This window comes from Carassius gibelio, chromosome A23 (assembly GCF_023724105.1).
Source record: "Carassius gibelio isolate Cgi1373 ecotype wild population from Czech Republic chromosome A23, carGib1.2-hapl.c, whole genome shotgun sequence".
Classification (NCBI taxonomy): Eukaryota; Metazoa; Chordata; class Actinopteri; order Cypriniformes; family Cyprinidae; genus Carassius; species Carassius gibelio.
The window spans coordinates 21,952,933-21,968,457 of record NC_068393.1 but is presented as its reverse complement, the minus strand read 5'-3'; the positions used below and the strand labels follow the sequence as shown (position 1 = coordinate 21,968,457).

General features: G+C 33.5%; 2 protein-coding genes across 5 annotated transcripts; both read left to right on the top strand.

The window, feature by feature from the left end:
• The first annotated feature begins 5,458 nt into the window (after positions 1–5,458).
• Positions 5,459–8,646, top strand: LOC127944613 (cytidine deaminase-like). Of its 4 annotated transcripts, none has more exons than XM_052540668.1 (5): positions 5,459–5,591; positions 7,247–7,416; positions 7,883–7,994; positions 8,081–8,138; positions 8,412–8,646. In XM_052540668.1, the coding sequence occupies exons 2-5, from the start codon at positions 7,290–7,292 to the stop codon at positions 8,550–8,552; spliced, it is 438 nt and encodes a 145-aa protein (XP_052396628.1). In that variant the 5' UTR covers positions 5,459–5,591; positions 7,247–7,289; the 3' UTR covers positions 8,553–8,646. The 4 variants fall into 4 exon arrangements, with proteins under 4 accessions (XP_052396628.1, XP_052396630.1, XP_052396627.1 ...); XM_052540667.1 differs by having other exon boundaries at positions 5,488–5,591; positions 7,266–7,416; XM_052540669.1 differs by having other exon boundaries at positions 5,510–5,591; positions 7,261–7,416.
• A 249-nt stretch (positions 8,647–8,895) lies between these two features.
• pink1 (PTEN induced kinase 1) lies at positions 8,896–14,519 on the top strand. Its single transcript, XM_052540665.1, has 8 exons — positions 8,896–9,273; positions 10,133–10,411; positions 10,555–10,658; positions 10,742–10,924; positions 11,763–11,926; positions 12,055–12,179; positions 12,644–12,874; positions 13,619–14,519. The coding sequence occupies exons 1-8, from the start codon at positions 8,917–8,919 to the stop codon at positions 13,889–13,891; spliced, it is 1,716 nt and encodes a 571-aa protein (XP_052396625.1). The 5' UTR covers positions 8,896–8,916; the 3' UTR covers positions 13,892–14,519.
• The last annotated feature ends 1,006 nt before the right edge of the window (positions 14,520–15,525 follow it).

Below are 15,525 nucleotides of genomic sequence, written 5' to 3'. Positions count from 1 at the left end.
GAATTTAAAATAATTGTGCTCTTTATTTTAAAATGGTAAGAAAATGGTAAGACTATTAACAAATCTTTAGCCATATAATACCAACCTCAGCTTTTGTGTTAAATATAAACTATAATAAATATAAATAAAACTTTGTTAGAGAAACATTGCATAAGGAAGTAGTTCTAATATAAGCAAAGTTTTAACACTGATGTATCAAATTAACGAAATCAGACAGTATTGAGACACTCCCCAGATAACCTGATTTTATCTTCATATTAAGTTCATATAACTCCTATAAAGTCACCGTTTTCCCACAAGTGATTCTAAAGCTGTTCTGGAAGTCATCCAACCTTTGTGTTTGATAAAACTCCCAGTCTGAGCGGGTGAGATGGAGAATGAAAGGAAATGCATGTCATCTGATTGAACAAAGAAAGGTAAATAAATCGAATTCTTTAGTTGCATACACAGATATAAATATGTACCTGGGAAATAATGTGTCCATTATGTGCTCATCCACCAGAAAAAAAGAACTGATTAAATGTTATAAAGGAACTGAATCATTTAAGTATGTTCGAGTTACAAATGTCGCAAAAGCTTAAATGTGAGAACCATATTTATTGTCTATCATAAATAGCATCCACAGATGAAGATATTACTCTGTTTTTAGCAAAGTATGTTATTACACTGAAATCAAATACTTTAAATCAGCAAGGCGTCACCAAATAAACTGTATTGTTCTGATCTGCTAATCTAGTGAGAAATAGCTTATTATAAAGAGTCTCAAAAGTCTTTTGCTCAGTTGTAATTATGAAAAATGTCAGATTATGGTTTTGAAAAGCCCTATTTGTTAAAGGTAATTATATATATCAGGGCGGCTTACAATCAATCAATCAAAATATATATATATAATATAATATATAATATATATATAAAATATATAATATTTATATATTTTATAAGTTGTTGTTAAAAACATTTCTGATCATGTAACCCGAGCTTGCAATATTTTGAAACGCTGTTCACTGGAAAACACCCACAATACTTGCATTTAACGCTGTTCTGAAACTCCAGCACACAATCATTCATAATAAAGAGCTTTGCATCAGATATGGATGACACTGAGGGACTTCATCTGTGTCGGGTATTAGGTCAGTGTCTGCTATACTGTGGGACAGATGTACCGTTTGTTATAATTGACAACAGCAGGCCCGCAAAAAGCACTGGACATGGATAGGGTGTCAGTATAAAAGGAGAGGAGTTGGAGGTGATTCAAGGCTTGGGAGGTGAGGAATTATCACCAGTGAGTCTTCACATATTATATTTCCTTTTTCATTCCTGACATGCGTGTGTAAAAGGCATTAGTTATTTCTTCTGTTCTCTTGAACTATATCGAGTTGCTATTGTACAGTTTTGAAGGATGCAAGTAGACATAAAGACTTCAGCGATTCAATATAAGCATTGAGAGTCTCGTTTTCATTTATTAGAGTCTTTCACTATATTTTGGATGCTGTTTTCTTACAGTGCTGACAGAATGGCTCAGTTATTGTGGGTATTTCTTGTGCTCGTTTTAACTGTCAAGGTAAATAATGGGTGTTGACTGCTGCCTACTGCTGGAGACCATATGTACTGCAGCTTGCAACAAAAAACAACATTTTCTTCTTCTTCTTCTTTTTTTTTTTTTTTTTTGGAATCAAATGTCTTTATTGGTAAATTTTAAATAAGTTGAAGGAGGTCATTTCATTCAAAACCTGCTCTGTATGTTAAAGTGTATGTGAAAGGACGGTGCCACCATGAATCAGGTAGTGCTGAGTGAGCACAGTCTTGCTGTAGAAGAGGGATTTGAAGTATGTACCATGTCCAGAATCTACAGTCATTTTCTAAAAAAAATGTAACAAAGACATCCTGCTCATTAAGGTAAGAAACACATTAACAAATGCTTAGAATGACTGAATCTGTGGTACAGTTAGAAGACTTTCAAAATAAAATTGTTTTCTTTTCACCTTTAGTGCGGTGGATGTGGAGATCATCAGCATATATATACATATATTTTTTTGTTGTTGTTTATTGGTAAACATTGGTAGTTTGGGAGCGTAAGGAAACTGATTTTATGTCATTTGCAGTGTTTCATGGGAGTGAGGAGGCACTAAAGTGTTAGTTTTTTGGTGCAGTTTTCTTGAGCGGTGAAGCGTTGTGTGGATCATGGGTAATGTAGTTTTTTCACCAAAAAATTCCACTGTTAAACCCTAGTCATATTAGAATGATATCTTAATTTTACCGCCAATATATATTTGTGATTGCATTTTCTATAGATATGTCAAGACGTGCAGTCTACCAATAACATTAGAGGAAGCAGAAGAAACGCCCACAAGTGTCTTCACAGCAGTGAATATCCACACCAGTGCGGTGACTGACAGCTACACATTCACCTCAAAACAGATTCATCCACGCTGGATCAAAACCATAGAATGATCACAACCCACGCATGGAATATAATTCCGTAATAATATAAAAAGAGGCAAAATTTACGGACTGCAGATTTAAAATGTCATGATTAATTCAATGTTGCTTGCTGTTTCTTTGTAATTGTTTGTGAAATTTATTTGCTATAATTTATTATTATTATTATTTCTGAATGGAAATTATTCCTACGCCACGTTTTTTAGTGCACAAAAGAAACTTGATATTACTTGATTGAGAAAATAATATTTAAAAGAATTATTAATAATAACCATCCAGAATCTCATTGATGCATATTCTGGACACTTACAAAAGATAATAATAAAATAAAACATTAAATACTTAAATTTACTTTATTTGATCTTTTATGATAAAAAAAGAATATTAATATACAATCTTTATTTTTGGCATATTCTTGTTTAGAGACACTTTATGAAATATACAAACTATAAGCTGGGTTGTTCTAACCTGTTCTTAGTGCTTCCTGAATTTCGTTTGACCCCTCAAATACACCTTCTTTGTCACAGCATTTGTCAGTTTCCCTAATTGATGACCCTCCCAAGGGTCCTGCCAAAGGGTTTTCTGTGAATAAGGCATTCTGGAAATAAGGGTGCGGTACACTGCTGACAATTCATGAAGATGTTAGATATCCTCTGATATAGCACAGCTTTTCAGAGCTTTATGTTCAGCCTCTTTATGTTAGTTCAAAGAATGGAAAACAGAAAAAGTTATAATGTAAAATAGGTAGAAATATCCTGTTTTCGTTCTATAGGGATAATGTTATTTGTGATGTAAAAAAAATCTATTACATAAAAAAATTGTCAAATACATGCTGTTTTCCTTCCCAGGGAGATTTAGGCTGTCCTCTTTTTTTTTTTTTTTTCATATAAGGATTTTGCATAAAAGCTTGAAAATTAATGCTAGTTTTGAAGGTAGATATAAACTGTGCCAAAATATGAATTTCTTTAGAAAACTGAATTCTATTTAGTTTTTCTAAACGTTGGATCATATAGAAAACTCTTTCAATATGATTCCAGGATGCATCTCATGAAGCAGTTTGATATAATGTCCTGGAAGAAATCTAGCTGACTGATGGAATATTTTTAAATACATACTGTAAAGTTTACAACAAGCTCTTACTTGCCTCTTTATTGCTTTCATATGGTGTTAATTATAGGACCTAAAAACTCTGCTTGTAATAACCTAGAAACACTGTCTAAGACTTGATGTCTGCTCTGTCAATTCTTCGTCATCAGTTAGGAACCTAGGTGTGCTATTTGATCGCAATCTTTACTTAGAAAGCCACGTTTCTAGCATTTGTAAAACTGCATTTTTCCTTCTCAAAAATATATCTAAATTACGGCCTATGCTCTCAATGTCAAATGCAGAAATGTTAATCCATGCATTTATGACTTCAAGGTTAGATTATTGTAATGTTTTATTGGGTGGTTGTTCTGCACGCTTAGTAAACAAACTACAGCTAGTCCAAAATGCAGCAGCAAGAGTTCTTACTAGAACCAGGAAGTATGACCATATTAGCCCGGTCCTGTCCACACTGCACTGGCTCCCTATCAAACATCGTATAGATTTTAAATATTGCTTATTACTTATAAAGCCCTGAATGGTTTAGCACCTCAGTATTTGAATGAGCTCCTTTTACATTATACTCCTCTACGTCCGCTGCGTTCTCAAAACTCAGGCAATTTGATAATACCTAGAATATCAAAATCAACTGCGGGCGGCAGATCCTTTTCCTATTTGGCGCCTAAACTCTGGAATAACCTACCTAACATTGTTCGGGAGGCAGACACACTCTTGCAGTTTAAATCTAGATTAAAGACCCATCTCTTTAACCTGGCATACACATAACATACTAATATGTTTTTAATATCCAAATCCATTAAAGGATTTTTAGGCTGCATTAATTAGGTAAACCGGAACCGGAAACACTTCCCATAACACCCTATGTACTTTCTACATCATTAGAAGAATGGCATCTACGCTAATATTTGTCTGTTTCTCTCTTGTTCCGAGGTCACCGTGGCCACCAGATCCAGTCTGTATCCAGATCAGGGGGTCACCCGGATCGTATCCAGACATGATGGTGGATCAGCACCTAGAAAGGACCTTAACTGCCCTGAAAGACAGCGGAGACCAGGACAACTAGAGCCCCAGATACAGATCCTCTGTAAAGACCTTGTCTCAGAGGACCACCGTGACAAGACCACAGGAAACAGATGATTCTTCTGCACAATCTGACTTTGCTGCAGCCTGGAATTGATCTACTGGTTTCGTCTGATCAGAGGAGAACTGACCCCCCAACTGAGTCTGGTTTCTCCCAAGGTTTTTTTCTCCATTCTGTCACCGATGGAGTTTTGGTTCCTTGCCGCTGTCGCCTCTGGCTTGCTTAGTTGGGGTCACTTCATCTACAGCGATGTCATTGACTTGATTGCAAATAAAAACAGACACTATTTAACTGAACAGAGATGACATAACTGAATTCAATGATGAACTGCCTTTAACTATCATTTGCATTATTGACACACTGTTTTCCAAATGAATGTTGTTCAGTGCTTTGACGCAATGTATTTTGTTTAAAGCACTGTGTAAATAAATGTGATTGATTGGTTAGATATCCTCATATAAGCGATTTAACAGATTCAAGTGTCAAGCTGTAGTGGCGTTGTAGACATGTTGTAAGTCAAATCCTGTCAATCCAAATGTAAGAAATTAGGAAAATAAAACACCTAAATGGAATGGCGCCAAAGAGGCTGTTACGGCAAATACAGTAATTTATTTATTTATTTATATAGAAGGCCTACCCTCTTTGTAGGAAAGAAAGATGCAATGCACAATCCTGTTCTTGGAATTTCACAGCTTGTCATCTATGTCAATTATAAAGTAAATGGGAAATTGCTTCATCAGATTACTCCATGCTAAGTGTCAAAGAGTCATTGCATCACTAATTTCCTCCTTAGTCACACACACAGCTTGTGTCTTGAAACCATGTATTGTCAGCAGCATTATGAACCAATATTACCCAGAAGCACTTGTTCAGAAGTCTCAGGAAGCCAGAAAACAGGCATACTGTCCCTACAGCAAGTTCAGAGTTGGAGCAGCTGTTTTAACAAGCAATGGAACTGTGTTCACAGGTGAGGACGCTCTAAGAAATGTGTCTTTTTGTGTTTGAATGTGTAAAATAAATAAAAAAACATTAAAAAAATGTCGAAGTCATTACGATTTCTTATCCTCACCAAGGCTGCATTTATTCGATCAAAAATACAGTAAAAACTGTAAGAATGTGAAATATTATTCCAATTTAAAATAATAAAAATTTCTATTTGAATATCATTTAAAATGTAATTTATTTCTGTGATGCAATGCTGAATTTTCAGCATCATTCCTCCAGTCTTCAGTGTCATACGATCCTTCCGAAAACATTCTAATATGCTGATTTGCTCAAGAAACATTTCTGACTATTATCAGTGTTGAAAACAGTTGTACTGCTTCATATCATGTATAATTTGATAATGATAATTTACCATGATAATTTTTTCAATATTATTTGATGAAAATAATCTTTAGAAAATTATTCCAAAAGTACAGCATTTCTATATATATATTTGATATATAAATCTTTTGGATAATTATTAATACTGTCACTTTTGATTAATTAAACGCATGCTAACTGAATTACATTATTAATGTCTTTTAAGAAAAAAAACTTACTGAATATAGTGTTTGAACATTTGGAATTCATTGAGCAAAAAAGGAAAAAAATAAATGCATATAAAAAATGATGACCTTGCATGCATGTAAACCTCTTACTGGGGATTCCCTAAACTAAATATGAACCTTTCATTACCCATAATAGGGGCTCTTTAACATAAGGCAGCAACATAAAATGTGAAAGAAAATTAAGGGCTACAAATAAATTAGCAAGGCACTGTATTCTTCGTAAGGCTTTTTCATGAATGCTTGAAGGTAAATATAAACTGTGCTAACATGAAATTCTTTCCACGATGCATCTCATGAAGCTGTTTGATAGAATGACCTGGAACAAATCTAGCTGTTAATAAGATCGATGGAACCATCACGGTTTTGTTTTTTAAATACAAATTTCAAACAAGCTCATACTTGCCTCTTTATTGCATTCATTCTGGACTGAGTAAACAGGACGATCTTTACTCATCCGTCTAGTTACTTACCGTTCTGTTTAGTAACTTCAATTAAATGATTAGTTTACTTCCAGAATAAAAATTTACTTACCTCCATGTCATACAAAAGATGTTCATATTTCTTTCTTCAGTCTTTCTTTCTTCATTCGAAAAGAAATTAAGGTTTTTGAGGAAAACAATGCAGGATTTTTCTCTATATAACGGACTTCAGTGATGGCCAGCGGGCTGAAGGTCCAAACTGTGGTTTCAGCGCAGCTTCAAAGGGCTCTGTACGATCCCAGCCAAGGAATAAGTGTCTTATAGTGAAGAAAGAAAGGCATGAACTTGGATGACGTGGGGGTGATTAAATATCAGGAAATTTTTATTATGGAAGTAGACTAATCCTTTAAATGTTTTCTAGTACACCTGAGAATGTTTAACAACATTTATATATATGTGTTGAGGATGCTTTATCTAATGAATATCAGAGTCCTGTTCGTGAAAATTCACCTACACTTTGTTATCTAAATACATTTTGAAGTAAATGGGAATTTTTCTATTGCTTCACCAAATTACTCATAAGTGTCAAAGAGTCATTGCATCGCTAATTCCCTCCTTTAACAGTCACACACAAAACTTTCTACATTTAGTGCTTGGCTGTCAGAACAGGTTGTGTCTCCAGTCAGCAGCATTATGAATCAATATTACCCAGAAGCACTAGTTCAGAAGTCTCAGGAAGCCAAAATACGGGCATACTGTCCCTACAGCAAGTTCAGAGTTGGAGCAGCTGTTTTAACAAGCAATGGAACTGTGTTCACAGGTGAGAGGACACAACATTTTTAATGATTTAAGTGTTAATATGTGTATTTTTTTTTTTTATCTGAACGCTATACTGTACATACATATAAAGTTTAGGAGTAAGTAACTAAAGTAGTTTAGTAAGATTTTAAAAATGTTTTTTGAACGAAGTCTCTTATGTACATCAGTTTGATCATTTCATGTTCATTTGTGAAATATTGCAATTTAAAATAATATTTTCAGTTTAAAACAACGTTTTCTATTTGAATATATTTTAAAATGTCATTTATTCCTGTGATGGCAAATCTGAATGTTCATGAAGGATCATGCGATCATTAATGCTGAATAATTTCTTTAAAGGAAAATCTTACATACCCAAAACTTTTTAATGGTACCAATGAATCACCAATAATACATGAATCCCAAAAAGAACAGGCAATATGAGGCATGAATTTATGTAAAAATCTACAGGACTGTTTTCTTAACAGGTTGTAATGTAGAAAATGCAAGCTACCCTCTTGGACTATGTGCTGAGAGGACTGCTATCTCTAAAGCTGTGTCTGAGGGATATACCAGCTTCAAAGCCATCGCAATTGCCAGGTACAGTATTTCAATAGCTACTGGTATGTATTGATTGAAGTATAAGTGAGTAGTGTTGTCCTGGTATAAACTTATATTTTGTGCAGTGACCTTGAAGACCGCTTTATTTCTCCATGTGGAGCCTGCAGGCAGTTCATGAGAGAGGTCAGTTCTTCAAAAAATAACTTTTATTACTATAATTTATAAAGAGACAAATGTGCATTTAAAATCTGATATCTGAAAAAGTAACCAGTCAGAACCAAACATGAGTCAGCAATGACAAACTGTGCATTTGGAAAGAAATGTCTGTAAAAGTAGGTGTGATGTTAGGTGTTGCTTATAACAAAGAACAATTACAAAAGAATGTGAGTAATAGACAAATAATGATTCAGCGTCCACTGATGTCATTTATCAGACTGTTTGTCATCTGTCTCGCAGTTTGGCTCTCAGTGGGACGTTTATCTGTCAAAATCTGATGGAACTTACAAACTGATGACAGTGGAGGAGCTCCTGCCATTCTCATTTGGCCCTGATGACCTTGGGGCAAGAGAAAACACTGTTGGCAATTCGAAACTGTAATCTAAATTAAGCTATAAGCCATGTTACAAACCAGATGAGCAGAATAAACTGATTTAAAATGTGTTTAATGGATGTATAGTTGTATTATTTGCCAATTAAAATATATGAATGTAAACGAATAAACTATAACCATATTCTGAACTATTGTGTGTTTAATAATTGACTCACTTTGAACTTTTTATAGGTACTTTTATCTTAAAAGATGTGCGATCTTTCGTGAAACACGCTTCCTGTGACTTTTATTTTGTACGATGTAAACAAAAAGTGACGTCTCACCTCACGGACCAATCATCGTTACATAAACACTGCGAGAAGTCAGAAGGAAGAAGGGACAAAGTGAAATTTAGTTCCCATTCGGCTCAAAATGTCAGTGAAACATGCTCTCAGTCGGGGGTTGGAGCTGGGGAGGTCGCTTGTCCAGCTTGGGCTCTTTAAACCAGCCGGCCGAGTTGCTGCGAAGCTCCGCGGTGAGCGGCTGCGTGTGTCCCGACCGACACGCACCGTCCAGCCGCAGACTTTCCTACCAGGTCGGTACCGCTTCTTCCGCCTCTCTCTCAGCGGACTGGCCGCCCAGCTCCAGTCTGGGGCTTTCAGGAGAGTGGCTGGAGGTGGTGCACCCAGAAACAGGGCTGTTTTCCTGGCTTTTGGGGTGGGTTTGGGGCTAATTGAACAGCAGCTGGAGGAGGACAGGACAAGCGCTGCTCTGTGTCAGGAGATACAGGTGAAAGACAGCATGACTACTGTTGTGTTATCTAATTATAATGATATAGCATAATAATAACCGAACATTCATTTAACTTAAATGTTAGAGCATGGTCGTAAGTTAGTTGATTACCAAATGATGCATGAAAATAATTATATTTGCGTTGGTAATTGTCTGCCAAATGCTTAAATGTAAAAGTAGTTTAAATATAAATATGTCACCTATAAAGAATAGGTTACCTTTTTTTAATTAAAATTAAAATACAAAACATTTGTTCTTGTAATAATATTTGAAAATATTATTGCTTTTACCGATTTTTCATAAAAATACAGCCTTTGTGAGCATAAAAGACTTTTAAAAACTTTACAAAAAACGTAATTAATCCAAACAGATCGGTAATACAAATTATTGTTATTATAATTTAACTTTGTTATATTAATATAATATTACAATGTTGCATTCTTTACTTGTTATATAATACTTATAAAAGTTAATATTATAATATTATGCTCACATAAATGTCATTGAAACATAATTAAGAAAGGAACAGGTTATTAGTTAACCTAGTCTGATCACGGAACAGTGCAGTAGTAATAATTTCATGTTTTTCATGTCATTTTTGGCCTTATCTATTGCATCAGATTACTAATTACATCTAAATTTCATTAGACCTAGTCAATTTCGGAAAAGCCCATATACAATTGAATGCAGAGAGTATTATAAATATGTGCAAATTATAGCTTATAAGATGTATGCATTTATAATTTTTCAGTAAGTGCATGCTATTATTTAGGAATACAATGTCTCCATTCATATTTATATAAATAAACTCATGAAAAAGTGTCTGCTGCAATAACACTATGTTTTTTCAATGCAGGCTGTATTCAGAAAAAAGAAGTTCCAGACCCCTCTGAAGCCCTTTACATCAGGGTACAAGTTGGAGGACTATGTGATTGGGAAACAGATCGGGAAAGGTTGCAATGCAGCAGTGTATGAGGCAGCGGCTCCGTCCGGGGCCCCTGTGGAGAACGGGAAGTATTCACTGGTGGAACTGAACCAGAAAGAAACAGATGATGACTATAAGAAAGCAGGACCGCTTAGATTTCCTGCTACACCCAGCTTTCCTTTAGCTATCAAAATGATGTGGAACATTGGGGTGAGAATTTAGACCATTTTAGTATTATTCTATTTTGGAATAAAGGAATTATTTTGTGTTTTCTGTAGAATGCCTATACAATACAGTATTCCAGAATAGATCCACAGCTTTAAAAAAAAAAAAAATTTGACACCGTTTAATAGGCTGATTCATCAAGTGACGCCATCCTTCGCTCTATGTCCATGGAGTTGGTTCCTGCATGTCCACAGGCCCTAACAAAAGAGCAAGGAGAGATTGCTTTGGATGGGTGAGTTCATATGCAAACTTTAGCTTTACATCATGGCCTGGAAATAGACTTAATCATTGCTAATGGTTTTACTATTTTTACAGCCACTTTGGATTGGTGCCTAAAAGACTGAGCGCTCATCCCAACGTGATCACAGTGTACCGGGCCTTCACTGCTGAGGTCCCGCTGCTGCCTGGAGCTCAGGAGGAGTACCCCGATGTCCTGCCTGCCCGACTCAATCCACAGGGTTTGGGCAGTAATCGCACACTGTTCCTGGTCATGAAGAAGTGAGGAATCATGAAAGCACTATATATTATTTTATATATAAATTATTATTTAATATATAATAATAATAATTATTATTATTCTTTTTTATAATTATGTATTTGTTATAAAACAATATTATAACAATAAAATACATATTTAATTATTTACAGTTTTATTAAAGTAATATGTGTTCTAAGAAATATTTAATAATAATAAATTAAATAAAAATAAGAATAAAAATAAATAATTAAATATTTTATTTATTTATTATAAAATGTATTTGTTATAAACAAATATCTAAAATAAAAAAGAGTAATACAAATAAATAATAATAATAAATGATAACAATTATGTTGTTTATATTATAAATATTAAAAGTATATGATGTGTTTGTTATAAAAAATAATACATTAAATAAAATAGAATAAAATCATTTAGTACAATATTGATTTATTATGAAAAATTAAGTATTTGTTAAAAACAATAAGTATTGTTTAGATTTATTTATTATGAAAATACAAATAAATAAATGATAATATTTTATTATAATGCACATAATAATATAATATATATAATAATTTTGTGTTTTATAATAATTTAATATTATTTTTCGTTTAATTTGGAATATGTTAAATATTTATTTATTACATGCCACAATAACAACAACAAAAAAAGCTTTTGACTTTAGATTCATTTTCATCAAGGGTGCTCGTGTGGTTTATTTATTTATTATTTTTTAATATCTGTTAGGTAAAAAATGTTAGCCTTAATGCACTGTAAGATGCTTTGGCTAAAAGCGTCTGCTATATGCATAAATGTAATTAAATTAAAGTCCCGATTGATGTGTCTGTGCTGTAGTTACCCATGCACCCTGCGGCAGTACCTGGAGGTGTGTGTGCCGAACCGGATGCAGGCATCTCTCATGCTGCTGCAGCTGCTGGAAGGGGTGGATCATCTCTGCAAACAGGGCATTGCTCACAGAGACCTCAAATCAGACAATGTGCTCCTGGAATTTGACAGAGGTAAGGGTCCCTAGACGGTGCAAAACAACATTTTAGGCCAGTGTTTACTTTTAGCATTATGCCATCATTAGGTAATTGGTATAGTCACATTAATTGTAACATTGCTGTGATGTGTTTTTATTTGAAAGCCGGGTGTCCCAGACTGGTGATCACTGATTTCGGCTGTTGTCTGGCAGAAGATTTAGGCCTCAAACTACCCTTCGACAGCCGGTGGGTTAACAGAGGGGGAAACACCTGTCTGATGGCACCTGAGGTAAGAAACATCTGGAATAAAACTTGAAGTGTCAGGGCTCAATATGAAGGATTTTTTTCAGGCCAGTAATTCAAATATCTACTTTAAAAAATATTACTACTTTTATGCATGTACTGTACACTACCATTGGGACAGCAAGAAGTTTTTATATTTTTGAAAGAAGTCACCCATGCTCACCAAGACTGCATTTATTTGATTAAAATACAGTAAAAGCAGTAATTAGCAAAATATTATTACAACTTAAACTTATTGCAGCTTAATTTACGATGTAATTTATTCCTGGGATGCAAAGCTGAAGATTTCAGCATCATTACTCCAATCCATAGATACTGTCCATACACCATGTATTAGACCTAGAACATTGCTAAATAACTGAGCTGCTTACCTTTTGACTAATAAAATGACATATACTGAACATTTTATATTATCAAATGAAGGATATTTATGCTCTCTTGATCATCTAGGTGGCCACAGCAGTTCCAGGTCCAGGGGTGATGATAGATTACAGTAAAGCAGATGTCTGGGCTGTAGGGGCCATCGCCTATGAGCTCTTCAGTCAGCCGAACCCCTTCTACAGCTCACAGGGGCTGGAGGGACGCACTTATCAGGAAGAACAGCTTCCTCCACTTCCTGCCTCTGTACCTGACGATGTACAGCTAGTAGTGAAGCTGCTGCTACGCAGAAACACTCGCAAGGTATAATATACACCAAGAACTATACTGCCAAAAACAGTTGTGTTCACAATGTTTGGTTTTGTTTCATGTCATTAAAGTTGGCTTGAAGTTTTATAGTCTATTTTTTTATGTTTTATAACATTAACAAAACATGACTAAATCGCACAAAAATGTTTACTCTCATTTTAAATAAGAACTTTTTTTTTAACAAAAATATTTAGGTCATAAAATGCAAAAGAATAAAATACATTTAGCTTAATATTTTAATCTTGACAGTGTTAAAATACAATCATATATATTTATATATATATATATATATATATATATATATATATATATATGATTGTATTTTAACACTGTCAAGATATATATTGAACTACTGGTTTCGTCTAGTCAGAGGAGAACTGTATATATCAATCAAATATATATATATATATATATATATATATATATATATATATATATATATATATATATATATATATATATATATATATATATATATATATATATATATAATTGGGCTTTACAACTGTCAAGATTGAAATATTAAGACCATTTTAAAAAAGACCATTTATTTCACAAAACTGATTTGCATTAAGTTTTTTAATAGTTAATATAATTTATTATTATTATTTTGTTTTTATTGTTGTGTTTTTTTAAACACAATATCATTTCTGCATGTGTTATTGGATACAGCATTATCAAAATCTGTACCAGTCATCAAAATGATACTGATTTTCTGATGTCCCTGATGATCTGCAGCGCCCCAGTGCACGTGTGGCTGCTAACATGCTTCACATCAGTCTGTGGGGCAGGCGTGTGTTGGCCGGACTGACTGGGGCCAGAATGGATGAGCTGACGGACTGGCTGCTGTGTCAGTCTGCTGTGGTGCTGCTGAAGGGTCGAGGGTCCGGCGGTAGCTCCGTGGAAGCTGAACTCCAGAGATGTTTCCTCGCCAACATAGACCTGGAGGATCTCCACACCGCGCTCAGCTTCCTCATGTATGGACATGAGCAGTGGAAATCCCTGCCATAGTGTGTGTGTGTGTGTGTGTGTGTGTGTGTGTGAGGGAGTGAGTGTTTACTGGAGAAACAAACACAGCTCAGTTCCAGTTATTTTTATTAGACTGTGGAAGCACTTTAATCTATCACTGACATTTGCACTTTTCACTATATACATTAAGAATACTTTATGCTGTTAATGACTCATTAGAATAACAGTTTAAACCAAGTACATATTCATGCATAATGTGAATATATTTATATTCACAGTATATCACAGTTTACTGAATATTTCTTAAAAATGAGGCAAATAAATGCTGAATAAATTATACAGTTGATGCTTTTCTGACAGGATATTCAATACAAATCTGATTTTAACTTTTGGTAACTGATTGCATTATGAAATGTGTGTGTGACCAGTTGGTTGGAGAGGCTGAAAAAGTAATTGGGGTTTGTGATGTCATTTCAGAGATAGAGCAAGTGATTATGTTTGGAGAAGTTCACAATGACAATCTTTGGAAGAACATGTTCAGATGAATGATTGTGCCTGTGCATTAAAAGCAAACTGGGTGACTTTTGAATGCATGCTGACTTCATTGTATATAGGCTGGAAATCACTGTAAAGCCAAAAATAATAAAGAATTAGAATAGTATTGAAATAATGTGTTCTTGTCTTTTGCATTTGACAATAAAACAGTTTGGTAATAGATTACACATAACCATATTTACACGGCAGTATATAAGTTTCTAGTATGCCTGAGCTTTATTAGCTGGTGAAGGTGTGTTTATACTGTGACACTGTACACACTGTCATGAGTGTCACAGAAATGCAAGGGACAGTTTGCATTGTATAATAGGTCTAGACTCTATATAATAAAAACAGGCATTTGATTTGTTGTTTGTGTAGTATATTGCTATACTTTATACACATAGTAACATACTATAGTATCATACATTTGAGAGATATAATATTTAATAAAACACATTTAAATTTATATATTTTATTTTAAATATAAATTTATAACATTTAATATATTTTTGAAAATAAAAATATTAAAAAATGTAATCAAGAATTTTAATTATTTATAATATTTGTATTTAGACATGCCTATAATGAACACTATATTTCTACATATAGTTGAAATATTTTTAAGTATATATAACATTTTATATATGCTCAAAATGTATTACAAACACAATAAAGTAGTAATTAACTAATGGAAGTAACTTATTTTTAGACATTTTCTAAATTTGGTACAATTTGTATTTAAATTTACATTTTATAGGCACACATTCTTATAGTGAATTAATTTCTAATGAAAATAAATATAATGAAATATGAAGGATAAATAACTAAATAAACATAAATCTAATTTTTTAAATAAATGAAAAGCAAATAAACATAAACAAATAAAATATATTCATTGTTTTTGTTCATGTTTTTTCTGGTATTTGAAGTTGAAAACTTAATATTGAAAGAAAAATGTAAAAATGCTGCCTTAACTGAAATATTAAATATATTAATAATAAAATGAAAAGAAAATTAGAAACACACACACACACACACATCTATATATATATATATATATATAAATAAAAGTTAATTCAAGGTATCTGACGAATGTGAAACATCCTTACCTAGTCTGTTAGCTAACCTAGCTTATGCTT